Below are 20,415 nucleotides of genomic sequence, written 5' to 3'. Positions count from 1 at the left end.
AAGTAATCAGCATCTTAACCTTATACAACATGAGTAGGGGAGAAAGACTCCACAGTACTAGTTGCATAGGGTGAGTTACAATCCAAGCAAAAGTCCAAATGAGCATCAGTGGACATAAGTCACACTTGCCACTTGAATCTCTCTTTTCTAATCTTAAAAAGGACGAGCTCGGGTCCAGAGCTTTTATGGGTTCACAGTGAAGTGTGTGAATACACAAATAAATAATATGTATGTATGTGATGAAATGAAAAATTGAAAAGAATCACAATAGATATTGCATAAAATAAATAATGCAAATAAAATAAGTGCCCAAAAATAAATAGCGATAAGAAAGAGCAAATGAAAAGCAAACACAAGCAGTTGGCTCAACCCTAAGTCCCCAGTGGAGTCGCCATTCTGTCGATACACGACGTCGGGCGACGGCTCCCGCTTTTTTGTTTATTTAACAAAAAGGGTTTTTTCTCAATTGGGGGAAACAAAGATTGTATTGGAGTCGCCATCTAGTAATTTGAGGGAACTAGAAATCCCAAATTAGACACTGGTCCCAGAGATTCGGGTACGGGGTTAGTTATGATTAAGGGAAGGTAGACATCACCCTTAAAACATCCTTTCAAAAGAAAGGTTACCCTTACTTGTGTGTTTTTTATTTTATTCAAATGCGATTATATTTTGGGCTTATTTGTAAAAAAAATTAATGATTAACGTCAGTCCCTAAAAATAGGAGACACGTTAAAAATGACATCAGTCCCTAAAAATTAGGAGACTCGTCTGAGTTACCAAAAGAATTAATGGATATAATCCATTATATTTTGGGTTTATTGGTAATTTGTTTTTTTTAAAATGGTTAACATCGGTCCCTAAAAATAGAAGGCACGTTAAAAATGACATCAGTCCCTAAAAATTAGAAGACTTGTCTAAAATATGACGTTTTAACCCTAAAATGAAGAGTTACGTCTGGGTTACCAAAAGAAATAATGGACATAATCCATATTTGGTATTTACATTTTTGACATCGGTCCTTTTAAAAAAAAGAGACGTGTCGACTTTGGTTTTTGTATTTTTTACAACATGCAAGAAAATTTACAAGCATTTATATATAAAAACAAATATCAAAAATACCAGTAGAAACCCAAAAAATTACTTGAGTGTCACTGTATAGGTAAAATACTGAAATACCCTCGAATTTCTCTGAAAATTACGAAAATGCCACTGGCGGCGCGTGTGGCCCACGCGCGGTTACTGTTGGAGGCGGTGAAATTTTCTGGCGAGATTTCCGGCCAAAAAATGGTTGCTTCTGGTAGATCTGAGGGCGAGGATTCTGATGGCGGTGGTCTCGACGGCCGTTGATGGCTGACGAGGGAGAATCGTCGGTTTGAAGCTTCGGTGGACGACGACAATCGCGGTCTTTTTCCGGCCAGATGAGGCGGAGAAAACGATGACAACCACCGGGGTTTTTCTTTACAGCAGGGGAGATGCTCGTGTGTATCGTCTCTATCAGCCATCATAGGCAAAGAGGGGTTAACTCTGGCTGGGGGAATAGCAGCTTCAGACGAAAGGCATCAACTCCATTCAAGTAATAGTGAAAGAGTCGTTTTGCTCTAATAAAACCAAGACGGCCATATAGTGCAAGTGCTCCTTTATTTGTAACTTCTGCTTCCAATGTTACCTTCGAAGAGGAAAGAGAAAAACACAACACAATAAAAGATCAACAACTAGCATTTCATCTTCCCTATAGTAAAGAAAGTGATATGCTTGAATACACAAATATAAAGTTGGGATATGCTAAACATAAGCAAATAGGGGGAAAATGTAGTTATCACGGACCATATTCTTTAATGTGGCATGCTTGTGTTCCAGAGTGGACCACTTATCACCAGTTAAGGTGGAAAAACAGTCAAATAATCATGCAGTTCATTTGAGCTGTTCTGATATCCTACATTAAAGTCATAGCAGTTTATTCGGATTCTATGTTCTCTCCCACCTTTTCATTCTATGTTCTTTGCCTGATATGAGAAATGAGAGCAAATTCATGCATCAAGGTGAAATAACTAGAAATAGAATTAACGCATCATTCAAAAACACAAGGAATATCAGCAAAGCCAAGGCCTCACAAATTATTGGCTTCTTGGGACAATATTTAAGTTCGTTCAGAACTATGATACTGCAGCAAAGCATGGAGTTGTGTTTACATTGAATGAATCCATATTCCTTTCTCATCAGTAAATTTCCATTGAACTCGTTTTTTTTTTTTTTTCCATGGAATCATTCTTTTAATTTTTTTTCTCACAATTTCAACCTCGAGATAATGAAACGAAAATTTCTGGGACAGTTCAATTTAACCATATCAATTTATCAGCTACAAGTCCTAAATTGGTCACGTAGGTGCAATCAGTCAATGCAAGTCAAAATCATCACACATGACATGTAATATTTTGGACTTCTAGCAGGGAGCATAACCTGGCAGCACATTAACAACATAATTCATTGTTTGCATGTACTACTATCCATGTGCAGGGATACCTCCAAAGGACTGGCTCACTTAACCCTAATAAAGATTAAAGCAAGAGGAGAGATGGAATTGAAATAACACATGCAGCATGAGGTAACTAAGAGGAGAGATGGAATTGAAATAACACATGAAGCATGAAGTGTCTAAGAGACATGGTGTTACTACAGAGTAATGCACAAACACCAAGAAATTTCAGAAGAAAAGGTTTTTGGAGGTGTGAATAAAAGATACGGCATCACCATTTACACACATGCCAAGTTGCCAGTCAAACTCGAGAGGAAAGCTTATTTTTCCCTTTGGTTTGAGATCAAAGAGCACAATGGAGTAGAAAGGAAAACTATTTCTACTCTCCTATAATTGACAGTGAAGGTAACCACTTAAGCAGTTTCATAATTCTCCTTTGTTTCCCATGCTGTTTCAAGCCCCAAACAGAGCTCCAACGTTTGGTGGTAATGCTTAGGAAATGTAGTTATTTCTACTCTCCTATATGCTCATTCGGTACCATGGAAAGTACAAATAAAGCTTGAGGATAAAAAATCCATACTTCCTTTGTGATATAGTTGTATGAATAATGCTACATTTAGATGAGTACAAACCAAAAGGTACACCAACTAAAACTTGACAAACCTCTTCGCATCCAGATTCCATCATCACTTGAATAGATCTGGTAACAAGTTCAGTAGCTGCAGTACGGAGAGAATTTCACTGGAAATTACAACGTACCCATACACAATACAATTAACGAGAAAAACATGATATATCAACACAAAGCCTAAAAACTATCAAAGCCCACATCCATTCCTTTGTAAATGCCATCCCAAGTGTAGGAAAACAAAGAATGGACCTTGAGTTCAAATCAAATGCAGCCAGTTTATACACATAATCATTCCAAACATCCATATTTCTACCATTAATGTTAACAATGCATGCCCAATTTCTTGAAAACCCTCACCCCCTTTCCTTTCTTGTTTCCAATAATAGTACATTAAAAACCAATCCAAGATACACATATATAATCCAACACAACCTAAAACTGTGCACAAAATCCCAAAATGAAAAAAAAAGAAGCCATTACCAATGCCTCTTCCTCGATAAGGTTTGATGACAACTAACATAGCAATGTAACCTCTAAAAGTTGAATTCCGATGATCCCCCATCTTACAAACAACAGTCCCTACACATTTGCCTTTGTGAAACGCCTGAAATTGAAACCCACCAACAAAAACACAGTTACAACACCAAAAAAAAATCCCAACAACATAAAAGAAGAAAAGAATCACACTTACCAAGAAAGAAAGTTGTGGCCAAAGATAAACAAAGTAACGGTAGGTGAAGATGGAGTAAGGCTCACTAAGTTCTTGATCGACAAGATTCATGATTAATGGTAGGTGATGCTCACCACCATAGCTAACGTATTCAATCTCTGATGCATCGAATTCTTCTTTTTTCTCTCTTTCTTGAACTTCGTCCATTGTTGTCCTTCTGTTTCTTGACGACTATAACCGAAGGGTTCTACTTCTTGTTTGAAAATGTAGCAGCTTCCTTATAAAAAGATTCCCTTCGGCCCTTTCTACTTCTTTAGCTGGACTCCATTGGGTATTGCTTTGTGTTGGGCTTACGAGCATTATCCATTTCTGGATTTCGTGCTAGTTTATCAACAGGTCCATAATAATAATAATAATAATACTAATAATTAATTTTTTTTATATTCTAGATTTGCATTTCCTAGTAAAAGTTCAAGTTATTATATCTATTAATATTTATAGTATAGAAGAGAAATAGATATATAAAAAAAACAAAAAAAATTCATTTCTATAAAAAATGATAATATTATTTTAAAAAATTCCCTCTTTAATATTTATCTCTAATTCTTATATTTTTTTTACGTGGTAAATATTATGATTATAAATTCAACATCATAGAATTTATTACTTAAAACTCTCAAAATAAATTTAGTCTCAGATAATAAAATTGATTTTAAATAAATTATTGTTGAAACCAACAAAATAAATTTATAAACTAACCAAAGCAATTAGATAAAATCATATTGAATATGCTGCACAAAAATAAAAACACTATTAATTATAACTAAAACTTATCAGTGTTTCACTATAACGCGGAATACTGTTCACTGTGAGTGAATTCACTGTGGATTGCACTCGCTACACTGTGGATGCATTGTGAGTGCTTTTATTGTGGACTGTGATAGCTTTCACTATGAACCGCACTGTTTAGCAGGGGTGTGGTTGGGCTGAAGGGCAGGGGCGCCAGCCTAGAGGCAAGCCCCCAGGGTTGCTGTCCCCTGGTGCTCAGTCTGCCCGGCCTTGGGGCTGGGGGCAGACCAGGGCGCCAAGCGCGTCGCCACCTGAACATTTGGTTGGCCCGGCCTTAGGCACTGGGCAGACCAGGAGCGCACGTGGTGCTTGATTTCCTTTCTCTTGGTCTGTTCACTAACCAAATATATTATTGTTTGTTTTGTTAATATTATTTATTTAGTATAATTAATATTAAAAGTATTATTATATTATTTCTTAATATATTTTTTTTAGTATAATTGATAGTATTTGTATTAAAAATATTATTATTTTTTTAGTCTAATTAATAGTATTGATTTCAAAACTTTTATTATTTGTTCTATTAATATTATTTTTTAGTATAATTAATAGTATTAATCTCTAAAATATTATTATATTTGGTGTTATAAATAATATTATTTTTATAATACTTCATATTATTCATACGAAAAATATTATTATTTGTATTACAAATATTATTATTTTCATTAAAATTTATAAAAGTATAAATATTATTATCATCATTAATAAATTTTAAAAAATTGTTATTACTATGAAAAAAACCATGTTGGTACACGTGGCACTTGGCCTGCTTCCTCTGTGCTGCAGTCCAAGCGCCACGTGGTGCTTTGGCGTGGGCACTGTCAGGCATGGCCTAAGGCTAGCCTTGGGCCTGGCAGGGCAGGATCCAAAATAGCATTGGGTCCTGGCCGCGGGCAGACCAAGTGCTGCCACGCCCCCAGGCAAGCCGCCTCAGCGCCGCGTGGCACTAGCTTTCCTTTCTCTTGAGTGCAGTCTAAGCACCAAGTGGCGCTTGGGCTGCCTATACTTTTAGTATAATTGTATTAAAAATATTCTTTTTTTAGTAAAATTAATGTTTAGAGTATTAATGGTAAAAATATTATTGTTTGTTTTGTTGATATTATTTTTTTAGTATAATTAATATTAAAATAATTATTATATTATTTCTTAATATACTTTTTTAGTATAATTGATAGTGTTGGTATTAAAAATATTTTTTTTTAGTCTAATTAATAGTATTGTTCTCAAAACTATTATTATTTGTTCTATTAATATTATTTTTTAGTATAATTAATAGTATTTATCTCTAAAATATTATTATATTTGGTGTTATAAATAATATTATTTTTATAATAATTCATATTATTGCTACTAAAAATATTATTATTTGTATTATACATATTATTATTTTCATTAAAATTTATAAGAGTATAAATATTATTATCATCATTAATAAAATTTAAAAAACTGTTATTACTATATAAAAAAAAACCACATTGGGACACGTGGTATTTGAGTTCTCTCTTGAGGGCGGACAGCTCAAACACCATGTGGCACCTGGCCTGCTTCCTCTGCGCTGCAGTCCACGTGCCAAATGTATTGTAATAATAATTTTATCAAATTACATATAATTTAATTTATAAATTACATACAAATTATTAGTTGCAAGACCCAAAAATAAACTTGGATCTTACCATTACACGACCCAAATAACCTTGGGTCCTGCATGGCCTGGCCCAAGACTAGACTTAGGCCAGGTTGGGCAGGACCCAAAATAGCCTTGGATCCTGGCCGCAGCAGGATCCAAATATGCTTTGAACCTAGCTTGGCAGGACCCAAATAGGCTTGAGTTCTGCTCTCAATTTTTTTTGGAAGTTAAATATGAGCCCGCGCGGCGTAGAGCGGACCACCTAACTAGTTAATTCCTACAAGCAAGACCTACTATTGATTTTTTTAAATAATTCAGTTTAATCTTTACACTACAAATTTGGAATGAGATTTAAAAATCAATTACAAAAATTAAATTCTTATAAATATATGAATTCAATTATGAATGAATTGTTTAAGATTGGATAAAAAAAGTAGAAAATAATGTTTTTTTAAGAAAAAGTTGTAAAAAGTAGAATATAGAAAAGAACATAAAAATATATTAAGATTTTTTAAAGAAAAACTTGATACTAAATATAAATATAATGTAGTAGTAAACTAAATAGTAAATACTACTTGTGGGATTAAAAGAAAAGGTTCAAAATTGAAGAACACAAATCCTAATTGAAGGCAAGTTTAATTTACTATTTTTTGAGAATTAATTAATTTATTACAAAGTAATAAGCAGCAAATAATTCTCGTTTAACCCGCGCTATAAATCCCCCCCCCTCCTAAAAAAAACAAAGAAAAAAGAAAAAACAATGACAGATACCAAAACCAAATAAGACGAGGACCGGCGACCCAGAAATCAAAGGTGAGAAAGGTGAATTTTTTAGTGGAATTTGTGATTTGGGCTAATAAATGTTTTTTTTAATGCTCTTCAATTTTTTATTTAATTGTTTCACACTGCGTTTATTGGAATAAATCTTTATAACTTATTCTTTCTTGCTTTTTCACGAGACTATTATATTCTTGACAAAACTTCTTGTCATTAAATTGATTTTTAATTTTATTGGAATTTATGTGATTTTATTAGTTTCACAAGATTAAAAGTTAAGAAACCAAAATGGAAGAAGAATAAAAGAGTCTTGGTTTTTTTGTTAAATTTTGCCTTTTGGTTTTGTCAAAGTTACTTTTTGATCCCTCTAATTTAGGGATTGGAAGTTATGGTCCAATAATTTTTTTTTCATCTTGATCTCTGGTTTGAGAGATGAGAGAAAGAGAAACATTGAAAAATAATGATAAAATAAAAAAGTTTCTGATTGCCAAGATTATGACCATGAAAAAATCATTCATGGTATAAACGGGTTTCTTTCGATGAGAAAAGTTACATTTAAGTGTTCTTTGTCATTCATCTTACCTGAAAAAATAGATTCAAGTTCTTTTAGATTTTTTCGATTTAGTTGTTTTTTTTTTTTTTTTTGTCTTTTGAATGGTTTAAGGATGTTTTGGAGTTGATAAGTGGTTTATAAAAGTTTTTTATAGTATTTTTAGATGTCAATGAATTAAAAATTAAATTATTATACCAACCCTTTATTTTTTCAGCTATCATTATAATGGCAAGATTTTAGATGATCAAACCATTAGGTGAATTATTGTTTGCTTAATAATAAAAGAAATATAGGTTGCCTACCATTGTGCATTATACGCTCACAAAGAAAAAAAAAAGAAGACCCAAGCATGTCTGATATTTATTTAAGATACCCACACTGGAAGAAAGATTGTCCAAATAAAGGCAACAAGGACAAGGATGAACCAACTATGAACATTGCACGAGATGAAGATGAACAAGACTCTTCATTCATGGTCTCATCACCAGAAAACCATTCTAGTGAATAGGTTTTTAATTCTGGATGTTCCTATCACATGTGCCCCAACAAGCACTTATTCTTGAGACTTAAAGAGTTCGATGGAGGAGTTATGTTTATGGGTAATGATGATGTTTGTGACATAAAAAGGATAGGGACTATCCATCTGAAGATGCATAATGGGATAGTCAAGACACTAACAGAAGTACGGTATGTACCTGACTTAAAGAAAAATCTCTTCTCGCTTGAAGTCTTAGAATCCAGTGGTTATAAGATTATCATGCATGGTAGAGTCCTAAAAGCAATTTGTGGTGTATTAGATGCTTTAAAATGCACAAGGAAAGGAAACTTATATTTCCTGGATAGGTCTACAGTTACTGGTAGAGTAGTCGTCTCCAAGAGTTTTAAAGATGATGAAGCATATAATTCCAGACTTTGGCATGTACGTTTAAGACATGCTGGTGAAAAGGCTTTGCGAGGATTGGTCAAGAAAGGTCTATTAAAAGGCGCCAAGACTAGAAAGTATGGGTTTTATGTGCATCATATTCTTGGAAAACAGACAAGGGTCAAGTTTGGCACTGTAGTACACAACATAAAATAGATTCTAGATTATGTTCACATAGACATATAGGGACATTCAAAGAATGAATCTATTGGAGGTAATCGTTGGTTTATTACTTTTATTAATGATTTCTCAAGATGAGTATGAGTTGATATGATGAAACACAAAGATGAGGTCCTTGATATCTTTCTGAAATGGAAGAAAAATGGTGGAGAATCAAACTAGAAAAAAGAATTAAGACTCTGCGATCAGATAATGGTAGTGAGTACACTTCAGATCCTTTCTTTGAAGTTTGCTAAAATAAAAGGATAAAACAATATTTTACTATTTGAAAACACACAGAATGGAGTAGTAGAACGTATGAACCGTATATTAGTGGAGAAAGTCTAATGTATGCTATCACATTCGAGACTAAACAAAGCGTTATGGGGCGAGACATTAAGTTATGCTCGTCATATTGTTAATTGGTTGCCTTCAACAACATTAAATAGAAGAACTCCCTTTGAGGTATGGTCAAGCTCTCCTGCAAATGATTATGACTATATGTGTGTATTTGGATGTTTAACATATTATCATGTTACTGAGTCCAAGCTAGATCCTTGAGCCGGGAAAGCTATATTTTTAGGCTTTAATGGAGGAGTAAAGGGCTATAGACTATGGTGTTATGAATCAATTAAAGTGATTTTGAGTAGAGATGTTACTTTTGACGAGTTTAGCATGTTACAACAAGAGAGGTCGCAAGAAAAAAGAGAAACAACCAAGTGACATTTGGAGTTTGAGACTTCAACCTTTTCTATAAAGACTATTCAGACAATTCATGTTGAAGAAGATTCAGATGAAAGTTCAAATGAAGAGGATGTTATAACTCCAACAACCATATAACAACAAGAATTCATTGCAATAAGTAAACTGAAAAGGGTTATCAAGAAACCTTTTCGGTATTGTAGCATGGTGGCTTATGCATTTCCAGTGATTGATGATGGAATCCCCTACACCTACAAAGAATCTGTTGAGAGTATAGAAAGTGTAAAATAGAAATAGACAATAAATGAAGAGAAGAAATCTCTCCACAAAAATCAGACTTGGGATTTGGTATAACTCCCCAAAGGAAAGAAGACAATTGGTTGCAAGTGGGTCTATGCCAAGAAAGAAGGTAATCATGGAAAAGATAACATCCAATTCAAGGCAAGATTAGTAGCAAAAGGCTACTCTCAGAAATAGGGGATAAATTATAATGAGGTATTCTCTCTAGTTGTTAAGCATTCATCAATTCATATTCTGCTAGCCTTGATTGCACATTTTGATCTTAAGTTAGCCCAACTTGATGTGAAAACCGGATTCCTACTTGGAGATTTGGAAGGGGAAATTTATATGTAACAACTAGATGGTTTCAAAGTCACCAAAAAAGAGAATTGAGCGTATAAACTGAAGATATCATTGTATGGATTGAAACAGTCTTCTTGCTAGTGGTATAGGCGATTTGATAAGTTCATGATAGAATATGGATACACACAGAGTCAGTTTAACCATTTTATATATTTTCGCAAGCTTCTTGATGGTTCCTTTATTTATTTGCTCTTATATATGGATGATATGCTAATTGTATTTAAAAGCAAGGTGGAAATTAATAAATTGAAAGCTCAACTGAGAAATGAATTTGAAATAAAAGATCTTGAATAAGCTAAAAAGATTATTGGTATAGATATTTAAAGAGATAAAAGGAAAGATATAGTATGTTTGACATAGACCCAATACTTGAAGAAAAATCTACAGAGATTTGGGGTAGATGGTAAGACCAAGCTTGTAAGCACACCTTTAGCTCTTCATTTTAAGCTAAATGCTTCAATGTCTCCACGCACAGAGGATGAGTGCAAGTATATGGCTCAAATTCTGTATGCAAATGTTATTGGTGCATTAATATATGCAATGGTTTATACGAGACTAGATATTTCATATGCTGTCAATATGGTGAGTAAGTATATGCATGATTCAGAAAAGGGTCACTAATAGGCAGTTAAGTGGATTCTATGGTACATTCATGGCACAACTGATATTGGTTTGAAGTTTGAAAGGGATGATAACCTCGGATAAAATTTAGTTGGTTATGTGGACTCTACTATGCTGGTGACTTAAACAAGTGTCGTTTCACAATAGGCTATGTGTTTACACTTACTAAACGACTTGTAAGTTGGAGGTCAATGTTATAATCAACGATAGTGTTATCAACAACTAAGGCAGAGTACATGGTAGTAATTCAAGCCTCCAATGAAGCTATTTGGTTATATGGGTTGATTGCAGACTTGAGAATTGTTCAAGAGCACGTGGATGTCCATTGTAATAGTCAAAGTGCAATTTGTCTTGCAAAGAACTAGTTTCATCATTCCCGCACCAAGCACATTGATGTTCGATTTCATTTTGTTCAAGAAATTATGGATGAAGGGGATATTTTGCTATAGAAGATTGGTATTGTAGATAATCCAACTAACATGCTCATAAAATATGTCTCAAGGATCAAGTTCCAACATTGTTTGGACTTAGTCAACATCTCTTGGTGTTAAGCACCTTCAGGGTGCAGCGCCATATGGCTCATTAGAGGCAACATTGATTGATCACTATGATTGGATGGAAAAATCTCGCCAAGGTGGAGATTTGTAGCAATTTATATCAACATTTTTTAACCACCAACACTTATGATAGATGCACTAAAGTCAGTTGCAACATTTATTATGATAGTTAATAGTTGTTTGGTATTTATGGGTTGCTGGAATTGGAATTAATGAGGTTGTCAAGGCTTCCATTTCTCTTATAAAAGGAGGCAAAAAAAGCAAAAAAAGACAGGAAGACAATGTAATGTGAGAGTGAGAAAAGGCAGATTTTAGAGAAACATTGAGTGTAAGAGTGAAATACTAAGTTTTTTTGAAATTATACTGAGGTTGAGTAGAGTGTTTGTAACATTCCTCCAATAATATACAATTTGCTGCCTCCATGGACGTACCCATTTTGGGGAACCACATAAATCTACTTGTATGTGTTTTTTTGTGTTTCCTTTTGATCTAGGATGCACAACACGCAAAAGTAAACATTAGTTTCCTTGGGACGGGTTTGTTATTGATTCAAGAAATAAGAAGAAAGTCATATTAGGCTTGTGTTCATCATGTTTGTATGACCATGCGTGAGGTAGCTAAGAAAACAAACATCTTATAAAAGGCTTTTGTTAGTACATGACTTTTCGGTTAGAAAATGAGAAAAAGATTAGTGAAGGAAATTTTAGATGTAAAGTTTCTAGCAAACGACTAGGTGGCATAAAAAATAACAGCAATAAAATAATAATTGTTTGTTGTTGGAGCAGCAACAGCAGCAGCAGCAACAACAACAACAACAACAACATTGTTTTGCCTCACACAAATGAGTGGTTAATCTTGACTTCATCTTGTATGGGAATAAATAATTTCGTGTTTCTATTCAACTAGAATTCAATTACTCTTTTTTAGGACAAAAAAATTCTTTCTTGTAAGACAAAACCAACTATATATTTATTAATTAAGTTTATATCTTGACATTGCTTTCTCTATGTTTTGCAAACAAAATAATTGATCAATTCTATTTCTATTTGATTTGATGAAGGTCAAACACTTTTTCATGGAAAAAGGTATTAGAAATTCATTTTCAAAGGCAAAACTAGAATTGTTGTGTCTGGTTTCAAATAAACAAACCTTAGTTGCAGGGTCTTTTAGATCTCTCAAGAACAAGTTTTTTCAACTTTTTTTATATAAAAAGTTTCCAATCATAAATCAAAATATTTATACACATATCTAGTTAAATAAATTGATATTTGATTAAAAAATAACTAAAATTAAGATATTTAAACTCGCAATATGAGCATGCCCTTAGTTGTGTCCATCAACTTTATTTCTCAGAATAATCTTGGGTCTGACAGCCTTGCGAGACCTAAGCACCTTAGGTCTGACAGTTAATCCAGACACAATCATCTTGAGTCTGGCAGTCATGTCAAACTCAATCACCTTGAGTTTGATAAGGTGCCACACCAAAAAGCATTAGGTTTGGCATCGTGCCAGACCCAAGATCCTTGGTTCTTTTAGCCATGGTAAACCCAAAGCGATAAGTCTAGCATGACTGCAAGACCAAAGGTGATCAATTTTGGCATGACTAACAGAACCAGGTCGATCGGGGCTGGCAATGTTATCACACCCAAGTAATGTAGGTCTGATATGTTTGTCTCTGTGGGTCTAGCAACAATGCCAGACCCCATTGCTTTGGGTCTGGCAACTATACTACACTGAAGAGCCTTGGGTCTTCAGCCTTGCCAGACCCAAGCAACTTGAGTCTGGTAGTCATGCTTAGTTCTAGTAAGGGTACTAGACCCAAGACGCTTAAAACATTTTCTATACTCTTCATATTTTTTTTTTTTACATTTTAAAAAAATTGATATTGACCTGTTGCAGAGCACGAGCCAATATGCTAGTGCTCCACTACTTTTGATAGAGTTTTTAGATTCCTTTTACATAACCTTTAACTCTGTTACAATTGTTGTTGGGGACTAAGGATTCGTAATCAAAGGCATAACATTTTTTAAAAGAAAAGGCAGGAAAAAATGACCTCACCACCATATCATGGTGTATTTTAGACTACCATATCAAAAGATAAGATTACTCTTTTTTTATTTGTCTCTCACTTTTCATTTTTTGTCTTTTAGAAACTCTAATAAACCAAATCTAAAACCACTTAGAAAATACTATTCACTATAAGTGAAAATATTGTTCATATGATGATGTTTTGTTTATATCATAAAAAATCATTGAACTGGCTATTAGAGACAGTGAGGTCTTTTCACAAAGTCTAGTAATCATTACCAAATTGATCAATGATAAATAAGTCTTTGTAACATCAACAACAATTCCAAATAAAATTTAAACAATAAAAATAATATTTTTATGTATTAATCAAAACAAAACTAAAAAACATCATAGCACTAAAACAAGTTTAAAAAAACATTAAAAGATGTTTAAACATTAAGAAAACATGAATGGGCAAGTCACATAGACTCCACCCTTGGGTTTTTACATGATTATATCTTCTTCAAGCTTGCTAACTATAAACTGTTATTTTTCACTCTCTTTCTTTACAAAGCTTGTTAAACCTTCTATATTATGCTCTTAAACCTTCACAGGATGGTCTATTAACAGACTATTTCCATGTTTTCCCTATCCTTCTCTCCAACTCTGATTTCCAAGGGTATTTATATGGTATTTCTAGGTTTTTTGGTGGATTCCATCAAAGATTGATCAAAGTTCAGCCCTTTGATCAAAGTCAGAGGGTTCTAAAAAAAGCAAACAACTAGAAGTTCTTATACTTAACTGGTTTTGCAATTGTGGTTTTGGTTTGAAGGGTGCTTGATGGTTTTGCTAGACTTAGAAGGCAATGAGTTATTTCTGGCCTTTTGATTTTGAAAGGTAGGTTTTAAAGTCATTGATAAGAACCTTTTGAGAAGGTTTTAAATGTGAACACACGAAAAAAACCTTTTGTGAAATGGGTGACATAGTCAAGGCTGATTAGGTTGAGCATTTTTAAGGTTTTGCTGGAGCAACTCTGATGTAAACATCATCAAAAACCACCTAAAGTTGGTAAAGGAGGTGCACACATTTTGTTTAGATCCAACCGTGTTTAATTTGGAGGTTGTAGATTCACATTCATTCGTTTAATGGTGTCAACTCAATCAGCCTAGAATATGCAATTGTAGTGATCACTGATCAGAGACAAGATGTTGCAGACTTCAATGGAAGAATTTAGGTGTAAACATCCAATTCCATGAAACTGGGTTGTTGAACTTTGAAATGAGTTGGTATCCAATTGAAAAATATATATACATAAAAAGAGAGGTCTCTGGTTAGGAGAAAAAAACAAACTAAAAAAAAGGGGTCTCTACCGGGTTTTGTTGGGTCACCCAGGTTTCGGGTTGACCAGTTTTCTCTTAGTCAATTGCAGGCCCGAGTTTTCAATAAAACAGACTTGGTTAAGGCCCCAGGTCACCCGAGTCCTGGTTGACTTGCTGAGCTGGACCAAGTCTAATAACTATGATAAAATAGTGGTCATAACATTTTGGACTATTATACCAACAACTAAAATAATACAAATCGCATCTCCCATGGTATTTGCAAACACTCCTCCACACAAACACTTAACCAATTATAATTTAGTCTCTATAATTTGATAAAAATAATTAATTAATCATATAGTTTCAATAACTATATGCTTAATTCTTATATTATTAAAGTTACATATAGTTTAGTTTGTTTCCAAGTAATATTTGTTTTTCTTCTTTTTTGAAAAATAGAATAAAGAAAAGAAAAGTATGCAGTTGGGAAATTTCATTAGGAAGGCATTTTTTAGAGAAAAATATAGTAAATAGGGGGTGGTCAACACTAGTTAATAGACTTTTTAATTATCCATGATACTTTAAGGACACAATAATTAATTTCAATAAATTACAGGGATAAGTTATAATTAAATCTTCATTAACATATAGGACTTTATTATTTGTTAATTTTTTGAAGGAAAATTTGTACATGCAACAATCTTTATTATTCCTTCATTTAGGAACTTAGAATTCAAATCTGGTTTTAAGAATATATAAAGGATTCAATTATGTGGCTGAAAAAAACAGAAGACTCAATATTCCATGTGCGAAAGCTGATAAAATGAAAGAAAAGAAAATTATTTATCCATTGAACCACAAAAATTACATATAACAGTAAATCTCAGTTACAGCAGCACTTCAACTGTTTGGTGGGTATTCATAAAAAATGTTTCCTTTTGGCTTTCTAGTTGTGTTTGGTTGCTAAGAAAAAAGAGATATTGCATGGCTTATAAAATCCCACCTTTCTATATGAATTTAATAAGCCATAGACTTAGCCAAGTTGACTTTCTATCTTTGTTTCTTTCCTTTCTTTTACCTTTTACCTTTTTTTTCTTTTTTTGGAGGGGAAAAAGGGTTGTGCTGCTTGTTTCTTTTCATTTTCTTGGAAACCATACAGAAAGTTCTTCGTTTTGTTGATTGTTTTCTAGCTATTAGTCTTTTTCTCTCATTGACTCGGTTTCTTTCAGTGCTGATTGGTTGTTTTTTGTCAAGTAATAATCTCTTCTTTTGTGCTATTGGAATTCTTGACATTTTAGTCGGGAATAAGTTTAGAGCTCCTTTTGGTTGTCTAGAAAATTGAGGGAAAGTAACAGAGATAATTTAGAACTTTTTAAGATTTTTGTCACTATAGTTTAGTCCTTCACTTTCTTGGAGTTATGAGATTAGGTTAAATAGAGAAGGGGATGTTTCTAGTTTAGAGATTGATAGATTGTGTCTTCAAAAGTGGCATGACTGATGGTTGTGTAGGTTATCGTTGGATAAGTGGTCGATAAAATTAAGAAGGGAGAAAACATAAAAAGAAAGAATATATATATATATTCTTTCTTTTTCTTTTTAGGAAAACAAGATGTCTCTTCGATTTGTACTACACTATTTGTAATCGTGTTTCTTTTTCCTCTAAAAAGATATTAAATAATTAAAATTATAATTCTGACCAACTAAATAAATAATTTCATTTGAATTATATTTAAAAACAAGGCTTGATTTTTTATTTAAAAATTTATTTTCAACCTATTTTTTTATCCAAAATACATATGAAACACTCTGATAACCTTATTAAACTAATACAAAATCTCCAAAAATATAAAAAACCACTCTAAAATCTAAAAACAATCTAAAATAAAAGATTTTCTGGAGATTTTTTTGGAGTTCAGATTATTTTTGAGGTGTTTTTAAAGTAAAAAAAATAATGATTTGACACAAAAAAACAATGATTTTAACAAGTTTCTCTCTTTAAAATAAAAATTAAAAATTAAAATTTTTAAAATATTCATTATTGTTATCTACAGTAAAATAAATCTAGGCGAATTTTAAAAAATATAAAACCCCCTTCGTGACATATAATTTTAAAAATATATTAAAATAATTTTATATATATATATATCATAAAAAAACATTTTTTTAAATCATAAAAATACACTAAAAATATTAATTAAAAACCACTCTGATACAGTTAAAAAAAAAATTGCTCTCTCCGTGTTTGTGTCCTATGTTAATGAGTTTTGATTTGGACAACTACTCTATTATCTTTATATATATATTAATTTTTAAACTAGTTTTTAAAAAATTAATTTCAAATAAAAATAAAATTTCTCTCCTTATTCACTGCCGTGATTTCAGGTCCTCATCTCCTACATTATTTACAAGAGCATGAAAAAATAAAAAATAAAATAAATCGAACGAGCATGACTATCAAAAACTAAAACTCAAAATTAGAGAAAAATATTATTGTAGTCCAAAGTAAATTTGTGTTTGAATGAACAATAATTTCACCAATATTATATAAGTGTCCAAAGAATTTCCAAATAAAAGAGACAAGAAAATCCCAATCAAAGAGATAAAAAAAAAAACAGAGTATTTTTATCAACGGCACAAAAAAATCCCAATCAAATAGATAAACAAGCATCTCATTTTCATATTTTTATCTTACTCTCCTCCGATCTTTCAATGTCTTCTTCCGTTTCTGCAGCCTCCCACAACCTCTCCTTCTATTTCCACGTCCCTCTCTTATCTCAGCCGTGTCTTTCCTTTTTCTTTTTTTTTAAGCCTTTTAACCCCTCTCTCTCTCTCTCCCATTTCTATCCTTTCCTAAGGGTAGATAAAGTTGAACACGTGGCGATAATCTATTGGTTCCTTGGATTATCTGGTCACCATGTCACAAGAAAATTTAAAATTCTCCTTTTATTTGCTCACATTGTAATATTGGTCCTTTCTCATATATATATTTTTAAAAAAACTGAAATTTGTAATTATAATATGTAATTATAATTCCTAGCATAAGGACTGAAACAAAATAAAACCACAAAACAACTCAAGAGCAAAGCAACTCGATGAAATAGCAAAAGAAAAAGACTTGAAGGACTGAAATAAAATAAAACCACAAAAGAAGGGTTAAAAAAGTAACCGCACTCTGGATGCTATCAAAAACGTAGTTCTTTTAGCTTTTTTTTTTTTTTTTAATATTGTTACCTGAATATTACCTGAATATGTGATACAGAGATGGTCATCATAGACAATTATTTTTAGTTGCTTCAGTTTGATTCTTTGTTGAGTTTCTTTCATTAATTGTACTTCTTTGCAAGTCTTTTCTCTTGTTGATCTGTTTTTTTTTTAAAAAAAGAAAACTAAAAAAACTTTGACCTATCCATGGAAGCGAGCTGGTATCATCCACGGAGACGTCTAAGTGATTATCCGAACCTTTCAATCGTTTCTTTCTTTGCGTGAGTACTTTTACACATTTTTATTTTTTTATTTGTTTGTCACTGTCTCTATATTATCTTAATTATGTCATCAAAATGCATTTTTAATGGGAACTACTGCTTTAACTCACAAGAGTCAGTTAGAATCCATGTAAACTATTTTATTGTTAATTATAGTTATACCTTGCCTTGTTGCTTTTGAAGCTGGATTCCATACAGAGCTAAAGGCCTTCTCCTTTTCTTCCTCCCGCTATTTCATTGAGCACTCAGTACCAGTGCTCTTGCGCACATATTTTCCCAAATTAAGGTAATGGATTCCTATTCCCACTCTCTCTGCGCCTGTTTTACTTGTAGTGACTCGCTCTCACGTTCTGTATCCTTATTTCTTAGATTTTCAGACCCGTGGAAAATGGCTCTCGAAAGTGCTGGTGGATCCATTATAGCTATGCTAGCAGAACTCATGGTGGAACTGTTAGTTAGTGGAGACAAACAATGTCCCACCATATGCAAGTGGGAATACCTAATCTCCCACTTGGCACATGGTGGAGGACACAAACGGTGGGCATAAATCATGACATGATTTATGCCATTCACTCCCATCTTGTATAGATATAAGCTCAGTGAAGAGCTGCGTGAGTGAGTGTGAAAAACACAGAGAGAACAGAAGAGAAGTGAGAACATCAGAGAGAGCTTGAGTGAGTGGAGTTGAGTTGAGAAGAGTTTTCTCCTCCTCCTTTGTTTGTATTGTTTCTTTGAGTGATTAATACAAGCCAGTAGCTCCGTGGAGTAGGCAAGTTGCCGAACCACGTAAATTTGTGTGTGTTTGAGTTCTGGAATTGCCCAACAACTGGTATCAGAGCTTGTTCTTGACAAAGAGGGTGTTTGATCCAAACTCAAAAATCAAAGTTCTCCAAACGTGTTTTTGAACATACCATCGTGTAGAGGACAACCGGACGAATCCACTGTTGAAAACCCGGCGAATAACCGACGTCCTGCATGCCCGTACGCGCCCACACGCTCCGACGTCCAGACTGCCCACGCGCACCAACGCGCCGTATGCGCGCCACGCTCCATCTTCGCCCGGCTTCTGCAAAACGGGTCGGGTTGACCCGCCACGTCATCACATCCGTACGGTCAACGTCCGCGTCACATGCCACGTCACCTGCCACGTCATCCGACTGAGTTTTGTTCCGATGTGTCGCAGAAGCTAATATTCTGACACGTGGCTACATCATCACCGTTGAGGGGTTTTGATCCAGTACGACGCAGGATCCAATCAGTTGACACGTGGTTAAATCAGGACCACTCTTGAGTATTGATCCAGTGCGACTTAGGCCATCATCTGCTGACACGTGGCTCAATCTGCACCGTTGATGAGTTTTGATCAGGACCTAATCTGCTGCCACGTGGCTTCATCAGAACCATTACTGAGTTTTGATACGGTGTGACGCAGGACCTAATCTGCTGACACGTGGCTTCATCAGAACCGTTACTGAGTTTTGATACGGTGTGACGCAGGACCTAATCTGCTGACACGTGGCTTCATCAGAACCGCTACTGAGTTTTTGATCCGGTGCGACGCAGGCGGTACTCTGGCTGACACGCGGCTGCATATGCACCGTCCGTTAATCCAAAACTTTGATTGCTAAAATCGGAGCCATCCGAAGTCCGATTGGGGTGATCTCAGTGTCATTTCCAAGGTTTTCGGCTGTTCCGGACACATCTGTAAGGTCAGATTTGGGAAATTCGAATCGGAGAAGTAGTAAAAATGGCAGATGAAATAAAAGCAGCTGGAATTGAAAAATTTGACGGGACAGATTTTGGATACTGGAAAATGCAAATTGAGGATTATCTATATGGGAAGAAACTTCATCTTCCCTTGTTGGGGAGCAAACCAGAAAATATGCAAGAAGAAGATTGGTTACTTCTTGATAGACAAGTTCTGGGCATTGTCCGGTTATCCTTATCAAGAAGAGTTGCTCACAATGTTACGAAAGAAAGATCCACTACAAGATTGATGGAAGCCTTGTCTGGGATGTATGAGAAGCCATCAGCAAATAATAAAGTGCACATGATGAAAAAGTTGTTTAACTTGAAGATGGTCGAAAACACTTCCGTTACGCAACACCTCAACAACTTCAATACCATCACAAATCAATTATCATCTGTTGAGATTGAGTTTGATGATGAGATTCGTGCACTCATCTTGCTAGCTTCACTTCCAAGCAGTTGGGAAGGCATGAGGACAGCCGTGAGCAATTCAGCTGGAAAATCCAAACTGAAGTATGATGACATTCGAGACTTGATTTTGGCTGAAGAAGTGCGAAGGAAAGACTCGGGTGAAAGTTCAAGCTCAGGATCAGCTCTCAACATCAACACTCGAGGGAGGAGACATGATAGAGGCTTATCCAGAGGCAGATCAAAATCAAGATACAGAAG

General features: G+C 34.1%; 2 protein-coding genes across 2 annotated transcripts in view; one reads left to right on the top strand and one right to left on the bottom strand.

Annotated features, from left to right (window-relative positions):
- LOC18096055 (uncharacterized) overlaps nt 1–20,415 on the top strand; it is a 691,470-nt gene that overhangs the window by 86,688 nt on the left and 584,367 nt on the right. The window lies entirely within an intron of this gene.
- On the bottom strand, nt 963–4,057 carry LOC18095837 (N-alpha-acetyltransferase MAK3). Its single transcript, XM_006370488.3, has 4 exons — nt 3,796–4,057; nt 3,585–3,708; nt 3,137–3,192; nt 963–1,666 (listed from the first exon to the last, which is right to left on the bottom strand). The coding sequence occupies exons 1-4, from the start codon at nt 3,979–3,981 to the stop codon at nt 1,502–1,504; spliced, it is 531 nt and encodes a 176-aa protein (XP_006370550.2). The 5' UTR covers nt 3,982–4,057; the 3' UTR covers nt 963–1,501.

This window comes from Populus trichocarpa, chromosome 1 (assembly GCF_000002775.5).
Source record: "Populus trichocarpa isolate Nisqually-1 chromosome 1, P.trichocarpa_v4.1, whole genome shotgun sequence".
Taxonomy (NCBI): domain Eukaryota; kingdom Viridiplantae; phylum Streptophyta; class Magnoliopsida; order Malpighiales; family Salicaceae; genus Populus; species Populus trichocarpa.
This window is presented reverse-complemented; position numbering and strand designations above follow the sequence as displayed.

Excerpts from the sequence above, each read along its gene's own strand:
- LOC18095837 (XM_006370488.3), bottom strand. The coding sequence starts at position 3,981 with ATGGACGAAGTTCAAGAAAGAGAGAAAAAAGAAGAATTCGATGCATCA. Across the intron at positions 3,709-3,795 it reads GGCCACAACTTTCTTTCTTG|GCGTTTCACAAAGGCAAATG; the intron begins GTAAGTGTGATT and ends TTTCAATTTCAG. Across the intron at positions 1,667-3,136 it reads TGGAATCTGGATGCGAAGAG|GTAACATTGGAAGCAGAAGT; the intron begins GTTTGTCAAGTT and ends TCCTCTTCGAAG.